Source organism: Mesoplodon mirus (assembly GCF_964341445.2).
Source record: "Mesoplodon mirus genome assembly, chromosome: 7".
NCBI classification, from domain to species: Eukaryota; Metazoa; Chordata; class Mammalia; order Artiodactyla; family Ziphiidae; genus Mesoplodon; species Mesoplodon mirus.
This window is the reverse complement of record NC_138983.1, coordinates 122,593,021-122,602,886: the sequence shown is the minus strand read 5'-3', so window position 1 is coordinate 122,602,886 and position 9,866 is coordinate 122,593,021. Positions and strand designations below refer to the sequence as shown.

The window sequence follows — 9,866 nt, the reverse complement described above, 5'->3', positions numbered from 1 at the left end:
AAGAGTAAATAAATGGCCAGATGGATGAATAACAAAATGAGTCCTTCTTGTAGGTCCTATGGGATCCAAGGATAACTCTTGGAAATTTGAGCTTCACCCCTGATTGAAACTTGGCCTAAAGATCCTTGAAACATAATTAAGAAGGGGTAGTTGATAAAATGGGCATTGGAACAAATTAGATGCAAACTGCTCTTTTATACTCAAAAATTTATTTACCTAAGAGTCATTTGGATTTGTGTATGTCAAGTGGACATATACAAAAGGACATACTGGGAAAGGAGCTTTCTGGAGAAACTGTGACTCCTAGAGGATGCTCTTCTGGGTGAGAAGGTGACTGAGTCAGGTGCTGAAGACGAAGTTGCACCTGAGCAGACTCATTTCCTCAGGAAAAAAAAGAAGGGAACTGGTCTGGGCTATGCCAGCAGACTTGTTTATTCTTGTGTTGGTGCGTGCGTATTCTGTGGTGGCTACCTCAAGATGCCAGGGCTATGCCGATGTTATTTAATTGAGAAGGAGAGGCATCTGAGCACAAGCAGTCAGCCTCAAGGCAAAGCACAGTACCAGCGTGCGGGGCGGGGGAGCTCCTCAGTCCTGCGAGCCAAAGGTGCCTCTGAACTTGGAAAAGGGACATATCTGGGGACACTGGGAACCATCACCGTTAGTTGTTCTCCTGTGGGAATTGTCGATGGGGTCAGTGGTGACTCTCAACTGATGAAGGCAGTGGGAGGCAGATGGTAGCTAGAGGATCAGGGTGGACACGCAGGGTAGTTTCAGCTGATGAGCAGGTTTATGAGCAAGCGGGAGGCTCCTCCTTGAGGACTTGCAGAAACGCCTGAGGAAGACCTGGGCCAGGCGGTCAGGAAGCAAAGGAACTTGGGTCATTGTTGTGAAAGGGACTTTACTGGTTGCCACAGCCTAGGTAGGTCTGCTGACATTTAGGTTAAAATTTAAGGGATTTATAATGTGATTTTGCATATGGTAAAAGACATTTCCGAGGAGCTGATAATTCTCTCCACACGTATGCCCACATTGGGCAGTCCTTGGGTACAGCCACAAGGACTGATATATGGTGAAGCTCCCTTTCAAATCGTGCACCCGACACTGAAAATGAACCCAAGGAGGGTCCCTGTCCTGAGGTGATATTATAGGCCAATAATTCATTTGCAGTTGCAAAGGCATATCTTTGGCTTTTCTATCTTCATATCCAGTAGACTAGGTTTTCTAGGTTGAACGCTATTTTGTAATATGTTTTCCCTAGTAATAAAAGAATCAAGTATATAATTAATGTTATGAGTTTAAAAGCATTTTATGTAAATAAAATCTAAATCAGATAAACATGTCTTTAGAAACTGTGCCTTGATTTTTCATTCTGAAATTAGGATCACCATATCACCAAGATAGTCAAATTCTTGAACAAATGAGACAGTGACTACCACCTCTAAAATGAAGCAAGCAAATGTAGAGTGATGGAGGATAAGGAAGAGAGAGGATTCTCCTGACATTCCTCTGTTCCATAGATATCTTGGCAAAGCTTGTCCTAGATGAACAGGATCCTAGGTCTTGGCATTAGGTGGAACGAGCAATTGGACTCCTCTGCTGGAGCACAGGATGGTGGGGCTGCTGTAGGGACAGCCATCTGGACAGAGAGCACATCTTCTTTTCCTAGGCAGGCCGAGGAGATGAGGAGTAACCCACCAAGGGCCAGGAAAACACCAGCAGCCCAGCCCAGGTAGAGAGCATCTCCAAACTCCCACCAAGGCACAATCTCATGGACGCTGTCATCCCAGAAGTCTTGGATTGTGGCGCAGACCACCCAGGAGACTGGAAAGAGGGGAGTGGCCAAAGCTGATGCCTCCAAAGTCCCTCCCAGGAGGCAAAGCCACCTCTGAAATACCCATCTGATCCTGTGAAACTGGAAGCATTGGGCCCCAAAATCAGAGAGCAGAAGCCCCAGCAGTCCCAGCCCATGGGAGGCTACCATGAGGATGCAGGATGCCTGGAGCTCCAGGCGCAGAGACAAGAAGGACTCAAAGGTCTTACACACAGTGGCAACTTCCTCCTGATCTATGCAGACCTCCCAAAGTCCTATGATCCAGGTCTCCATTCCGTTCAGCTCCAGACTGAGAGTTTTCCATTGAGGCAGGACGGTGGTGACACATGAACAGACCCAGCCAAGCAGAGAGAGGAGCAGTCCCCCAAGCTGGGCTTTCCCTCGGAAACTCCAGGCCGTGGTTGCTCCCACCACAAAGCAAAGGCAGAAAGAAAAGGAGGACAGGCGGCTTGGTGACTGATCAGCAGGCAGGACCTTTGGGGGGCTGAGTGGAGTCTACTCAGCAGCTGAGGCAGGTGCCAGGAACTTGGCAAAGTTTGGGTTTAGGGGGTGTGCCCAAGATTGGATGTGGGTGTGGATCCTGGGGGAGGATCCCATGAGAGGCAAAAAAGCCAGACAGTAAGCCATCAATACATATTTGATGAGTGAATTCATACACTTAAATCACTCCCCAGTTCCGAGAAGACGAGAATGATGTTCTGGGAATATACATTGATGTAATCTTCCTGGAGGGTAACATGACTTCAGGTTTTACACTTTTAAATATCTGCATACTTTGACCCAGCACCCTACATCCAAGAACTTACCTTAATTTACTGTGAATATATACCAATATTTATGAAAATATCCATTGAACTAGTGTTAATAATTGTATATTATTATGTACAATTTAGGCAGCTGTTTTAAATTGATGTAGAAGAAATTTTAATGACATGAAAAATGCTTTTGATACGTTAAGTGAGAAAAGCAGTGACCAAACAGTATATAGAGTATATAGAATGCAGTTTCACTTTCACAAAGAAAGCACATATATCTGTATCTATGTGTGTGTATGTATGTATGTATCATATACCACAAAATGTTAACCATGGTTATCCTACTGGAAGGATTATAGATAATTCTTATTTTCTTATTTGTGCTTGCCTGTGTATTTTATACATTTTTACAAATTTATCATTTAGTATTTTTGTAACCAGAAGAAAAAAATTCCCAAATCCAAGGAACCTATCCAGACCCAGAATATACCAGGAGGGAAAGCCCTTCCTCGCCAGTCCCCTGCTGCTGCTGGGACAGCAGCTATAAATAGATGGTAGTCACACCAGCTTCCATTCCTATTTGTTGCTGCTGCCAAGAGGCAGGTTCCGACAGGAAAGGCAATAATTTGCGTTTACTGAGTGAGGCTAAATACCAGACTTTTGGCTAGATTCTTTTTTTTTTTAACATCTTTATTGGAGTATAATTGCTTTACAATGGTGTGTTAGTTTCTGCTTTATGACAAAGTGAATCAGTTATACATATACATATGTTCCCATATCTCTTCCCTCTTGCATTTCCCTCCCTCCCACCCTCCCTATCCCACCCCTCTAGGTGGTCACAGAGCACTGAGCTGATCTCCCTGTGCTATGCGGCTGCTTCCCACTAGCTATCTATTTTACGTTTGGTAGTGTATATATGTCCATGCCACTCTCTCACTTTGTCACAGCTTACCCTTCCCCCTCCCCATATCCTCGAGTCCATTCTCTACTAGGTCTGTGTCTTTATTTCCATCTTACCCCTAGGTTCTTCATGACCTTTTTTCTTTTTCTTAGAGTCCATATATATGTGTTAGCATACGGTATTTGTTTTTCTCTTTCTGACTTACTACACTCTGTATGACAGACTCTAGGCCCATCCACCTCACTACAAATAACTCAATTTCGTTTCTTTTTATGGCTGAGTAATATTCCATTGTATTTATGTGCCACATCTTCTTTATCCATTCATCTGATGATGGACACTTAGGTTGCTTCCATGTCCTGGCTATTGTAAATAGAGCTGCAATGAACATTGTGGTACATGACTCTTCTTGAATTATGGTTTTCTCAGGGTATATGCCCAGTAGTGGGATTGCTGGGTCATATGGTAATTCTATTTTTAGTTTTTTAAGGAAGCTCCATACTGTTCTCCATTTACAAGCAGCTCATGCAGCTCAATAGAAAAAAACAAACAGCCCAATCCAAAAATTGGCAGAAGACCTAAATAGACATTTCTCCAAAGAAGATATACAGATTGCCAACAAACACATGAAAGAATGCTCAACATCATTAATCATTAGAGAAATGCAAGTCAAAACTACAATGAGATATCATCTCACACTGGTCAGAAGGCCATCATCAAAAAATCTAGAAACAATAAATGCTGGAGAGGGTGTGGAGAAAAGAGAACACTCTTGCACTGTTGGTGGGAATGTAAATTGGCTAGATTCTTTATCCTTATTTAATTTTCACACCACTGCTGTGAGATACATGTTAGGTAACTTGCCCAGGTGCCCCAGCTGGCAAGCAACAGATCCAACTCCTGAGCCAGGCGGCTCGGACTGTGACATTTCCTATTCTTGTCTCCAGCACCACAACAGAGATGCCTCCTGCGCTGCGCCTGCCCACTGGTGACACAGCATGCAGGCGTGGGCTCCTCTTTATGGCAAAATACGGAAGAAAATTGGGATTTATTATATTGAAGACATAGATGTTGACCGATGTATTCTCCTGTACATATTTTAACCTACTGATTGCCCTGTGGTACACTACGATGTGAAAAAGGGGCATGGGATAGTCAGCAAGGAGGAAGCGTCTGAAAAAGCAGTATCTTGACATTACCCAAATGACGTCTCAACACCTAAGCAGCCTGATTAGCTTATCAGTCTTGTAGAGGTGGAGGGAGGTGAGCAGAAACTTCTGGAATGTCTTTTTTATTTTCATGTTTTATTACAGAAAATTTCAAACACATACGAAAGTAGAGCAAATGGTATAAAGAAATCTGATGTACTATCACCCAGCTTCAGAAATTATCCACTCATACCAATCTGTTTTCACCCATACCTGCATCCACCACTCCCCCTCCCTCCCTTAATCCTATCTTGAAGCAAATGGGATGCTCTTTTATATTGTAGGCTCCTTCTGCTGCTTTTATAACAAGCACATGTTCTAATCAAAACGATGGCAAAATATTATGCATCTCTGGAAAGTGTCTGCTTGTACTGTAACCATCCAGATTTGTGTTTGTTACTTAGCTTCCTGAATCCAGGCATGCCACATGTGTGTGAGACATGATTGGTCAGGAGGAATCCTTTCAGACATTGTCCCTTATTTCTTCGGCTTTTCTTCAGAGCCCTTTCTTAGTGATTTATGAAAATCTGTGAGTCAGGAGAGATACAAACCACGATAAGCGTGAAATATGAAGGAGGTCAGATTAGTGAGGGAAAACAGAACCTATTCATTTGTTAATTTCTTTTTAAAATTTTTAATTTATTTTTTATTGAAGTTTTTTTGTTTTGCTTTGTTATTGAGTTGTATGAGCTGTTTGTGTACTTTGGAAATTAAGCCCTTGTTGGTTGCATTGTTTGCAAATATTTTCTCTGAGTCTGTATGTTGTCTTTTCATTTTGTTTACGGTTTACTTGATTTACAGTGTTGTGTTAGTTTCTGGTGTACAGCAAAGTGATTCAGGTTTATATCTACCTGTCTATCTACCTATATTTATATATAGAAATATATATATTAATTCTTTTCCATTATAGTTTGTTACAAGATATTGAATATAGTTCCCTGTGCTATACAGTAGGTCCTTGTTGTTTATCTGTTTTATACACAGTTTGTATCTGCTAAACCCAAACTCCTAATTTTTCCCTCCATAGCTTTCCCCTTTGGTAACCATAAGTTTGTTTTCTATGTCTGTGAGTTTGTTTCTGTCTTATAAATAAGTTCATTTGTAACATTTTTTTAGATTCCACATATAATTGATATCATATGATATTTGTCTTTCTCTGTCTGACTTCACTCAGTATGATAATCTCTAGGTCCATCCACGTTGCTGCAAAGGGCGTTATTGCATTCCTTTTTATGGCTTTTTATCCCACTGTGTGTGTGTGTGTGTGTGTGTGTGTGTGTGTGTATATATATATATACACCACATCTTCTTTATCCGTTCATCTATCAGTGGGCATTTAGGTTGCTTCTATGTCTTGACTATTGTAAATAGTGCTGCTGTGAACATTGGAGTGCATATATCTTTTCGTATATATTAGTGTTTTCTCCAGATATATGCCTAGGAGTGGGATTGCTGGATCATATGGTAACTCCAGTTTTAGTTTTTTAAGGAACCTCCATACTGTTCTCCATTGTGGCTGGACCAATTTACATTCCCACCAATGTAAAGGAGGGTTCCCTTTTCTCCACATCCTCTCCAGCATTTGTTATTTGTAGACTTTTTGATGATGGTCATTCTGACCAGTGTGAGGTGACACCTCATTGTAGTTTTGATTTGCATTTCTCTAATAATTTGCGTTGCTGAGCATCTTTTGATGTGCTTTCTGGCCATCTGTATGTCTTCTTTGGAGAAATGTCTATTTAGGTCTTCTGCCCATGTTTTGATTGGGTTTTTTTGTTTTGCTTTGTTATTGAGTTGTATGAGCTGTTTGTGTACTTTGGAAATTAAGCCCTTGTTGGTTGCATTGTTTGCAAATATTTTCTCTGAGTCTGTATGTTGTCTTTTCATTTTGTTTACGGTTTACTTTGCTGTGCAAAAATTGTAAGTTTGATTAGGTTCCATTTGTTTCTTTTTGCTTTTATTTCTACTGCCTTGGGAGACTGACCTAAGAAAATATTGCTATGATTTATGTCAGAGAATGTTTTGCCTATGTTCTCTTCTGTGAGTTTTATGGCATCATGTCTCATATTTAAGTCTTTAAGCCATTTTGAGTTTATTTTTTATATGGTATGAGGGAGTGTTCTAACTGCATTGATTTACATGTGGCTGTCCAGCTTTCCCAATACCACTTGCTGAAGAGACTTTTTTTCTCCATTATATATTCCTGCCTTCTTTGTAAAAGATTGGTTGACCGTATAGGTGAGTGGGTTTATTTCTCGGCTCTCTATTCTGTTCCATTGATCCATATGTCTCTTTTTGTGCCAGTACCATGCTGTTTTGATTACTGTAGCTTTGTAGTATTGTCTGAAGTCTGGGAGGGTTTTGCCTCCAGCTTTGTTCTTTTTCCTCAGGATTGCTTTGGCAATTCTGGGCCTTTTGTGGTTCCATATAAACTTTAGCATTATTTGTTCTAGTTCTGTGAAAAATTTCGTGGGTAATTGGATAGGGATCTCATTAAATCTGTAGGTTGCTTTGGGTAGTATGGCCATTTTAACAATATTAATTCTTCTAATCCAAGAGCTGTTAATTTCTTTTTATTTACTCAAGTGTTCATTCATGCCTGCATGCATTGTCTGTCTGTGTGTAGCAATCCTACTCCATTCCCTATGCTCTTTTTTCTCCTTCCTAAGTCTGGCTCTCCCCTGTCTCTTCCTGGAAACTTGAGGGATAGTCCTTAGCTTATCTAGTGCTCAGAGAGAGGTAGAGCTTCTGCAGTTGTGTTTGTGGGTATTCATGGCTTAGTTTCCTGGAGGAAGATTCCAGAACCTCAACCTGACACCTCCTTCCATTCTTAGTTCAGCTTCCTTATTACTGTGGAACCTCCCTGATTCAATCAGAGACTGGGTGCTCCTCCCCCAATATTTCCTCTGCCCTTTGTACCTCCTTAGAGGTGGATTAAGCTTCCAGGCCTGTTACTTGCACAGACCCCTTCCAAGCCCTGCACTTAATTTTGTATTTGTTATTTTATATTCTTTTCCTTAAAGAGTCCTCCCCCTCCTGGCAACTGAATAAAATTTAGGTCCTACCACATCTGGATCAATCCCTCGTCTACCTCGAAGATAGTAATGATCATATTTTCCTGAGATTATTTATTCACATATTTTGGATTCCCAGCCTAGCACAGTGTCCGTCATATAATAGTTGCTCAATAAATATGTGATACAAATTTTCAGGAATTTCATTTGCAGGTCCTTCTTTCTCACTGGGCATTTATTATTAGTAGCATTTAGAATTCAAAGAGAGGCTGACAGGTCTACCAAACAGAAGTTTGGTTGGTTTTCTAGGGAGAGGCGATTCCCAAGATGTTATGGCTTCCCGTCTCAACCCCCTTTGCTCATGTCACAGGAAGCTGCCCCTGTGTCACTAGGATAAGCAGATTGTTCCACAGGCATTTAAAATTGACAGGGACCTTAGTGTCAGCATCTACTTGGGGGTCCACCCTCACAAGGTACCTTTAAAAAAATTTAAAAAAGCATTTTAATCAAGGCACTACATGTTTATTGTAGAAAAATAGAAAAAACAGGGAAGAGAAGAGAATAAATACCATAAATTCACCACTAAGAGAGTTAACTTGGTGTACTTCCTTTACCTTTACCTCTATATATGTACCTATATCTATTTATTTTTTAATACTGTACATAGTATATTGTGAAAATCTTTTAGTATGTAATGCATTTATATGCATATATGTATACATACATACATGTATCTTATAGTATGTATGTAACACATTTAAATAATGAAACAATTTTTTTAAAGTTTTGATAAAATTGATTTGTAATCTCTGATAGAAAGTGCTAAGTATCATGTTCCAGTCCATACAGTACTAATGTTATTTATACCTAGGTAATATAAATAATATAAACGTATAATATATTTAATAGATGTTATATATGTATATATATATATATATATATACTATATATAAAAGGAGTGCAATTGTGAGCATACTTTTATTTATAATGAGGTGATTCCACTTCCTTGCACAACTGCAGAGGGCACCATTCATATAAACTCTGATGGCCACTGAGGCCCATGAGAATGAATATTTAACGAAAAAAGATCAAGATAGGCTCCTTGGGTCTTCAGGCTAGATAAATTTCACAGGTAAGCGTTTTGAAGCTGAGAAAAGTTCAGTTGTGACTGGTTATTAAATAAAAACATTTTTCTTCTAGTGAAAACCCGACGGGAAAAGACAAGCTATTTGAAAATGAGCAAGGAGAAAACGCGTCTCCGCAGTTTGCCAACTACGGGACACCGTGAAAAGTCCACGCTAGGATAGCCGCGGTGCCTACTGGGAGTTGTAGTACGGGCCTCGCTTTCCGTGCGGAGGTCTGGGCCCCGCGAGACTCCGTTTCCCGGCAGGCCGCGCGCCAAGGCCTCCGGCGGGACTGGGGCTGCCGCGCTGGCTACAAGAGAGTGAGCCTGTCCGGGTTGGTTCTTGTGGTAGCGATGGCCTCGTTCGTGACGGAAGTCCTGGCACACTCGGGGAGGCTGGAGAAGGAGGATCTGTGCACTAGGATCAGCCGCCTGACCCAGCGGGTGGAGGAGATCAAGGTGAAGCCGGGGCAGCTGGCGGCTGGCTATAAAGGGACGGAGGGAGGAGTAGAGCCATGGCAGCCAGAGTAGATGCCAGCGGTCAGGCGTGGGAGCCGAGTGGGAGGAATGAGGAGTGGGAGGGCTGGGAGGTATGTGGGCCGAGGAGGGAGCTTAGAGGGAAGCCCAGACCGGGGTTGGGGACTGCGGAGAGAGGAGGCGGGACAGTGGAGAGGAAGAGGCGGTGACTGGGGCAGCTTTGGGAGTGGGGTTAGGCTGGGGAGGGATGGGGGTCGAGGGCGAAGGCTGAGGAGACCAGCAGAGCAGTGGAAGTGGGACTGGAAACCCGAGATTTCTAGGGAGGGAGCATAGGAGCGGGATAGAAATGAGGGTAATCCCGCCCACCCCTCATCGGTGTGTGATTTCCTCCTCTGTCCGATTTGTGGATGAATATAATGGCTTTGGGAGGATTGTGCCGTTCTCCTCCCTCCCTGAAATTTTTGTTATTAAAACCTATCGATATTTTATTAAACTCTCTTCTCCACCTCCAGGCCCTTGAGACTACGATGAGTATTATAAAACACGTGAATAGCACT

At 41.9% G+C, this 9,866-nt stretch overlaps 2 protein-coding genes across 2 annotated transcripts in view; one reads left to right on the top strand and one right to left on the bottom strand.

The window, feature by feature from the left end:
- Positions 1 to 1,537: 1,537 nt before the first annotated feature.
- On the bottom strand, positions 1,538 to 4,415 carry CLDN25 (claudin 25; the record flags this gene model as incomplete). Its single annotated transcript, XM_082629508.1, has 2 exons — positions 1,538 to 2,235; positions 4,352 to 4,415. The coding sequence occupies 2 exons, from the start codon at positions 4,413 to 4,415 to the stop codon at positions 1,538 to 1,540; spliced, it is 762 nt and encodes a 253-aa protein (XP_082485634.1).
- Positions 4,416 to 9,111: 4,696 nt separating this feature from the next.
- Positions 9,112 to 9,866, top strand: part of ZW10 (zw10 kinetochore protein) — a 33,879-nt gene continuing 33,124 nt past the window's right edge. The window contains exon 1 of the mRNA XM_082628717.1: positions 9,112 to 9,291. Within this exon, the coding sequence (XP_082484843.1) occupies positions 9,187 to 9,291 (105 nt within the window). The 5' untranslated portion in view covers positions 9,112 to 9,186. The remainder of the gene's footprint in view (positions 9,292 to 9,866) is intronic.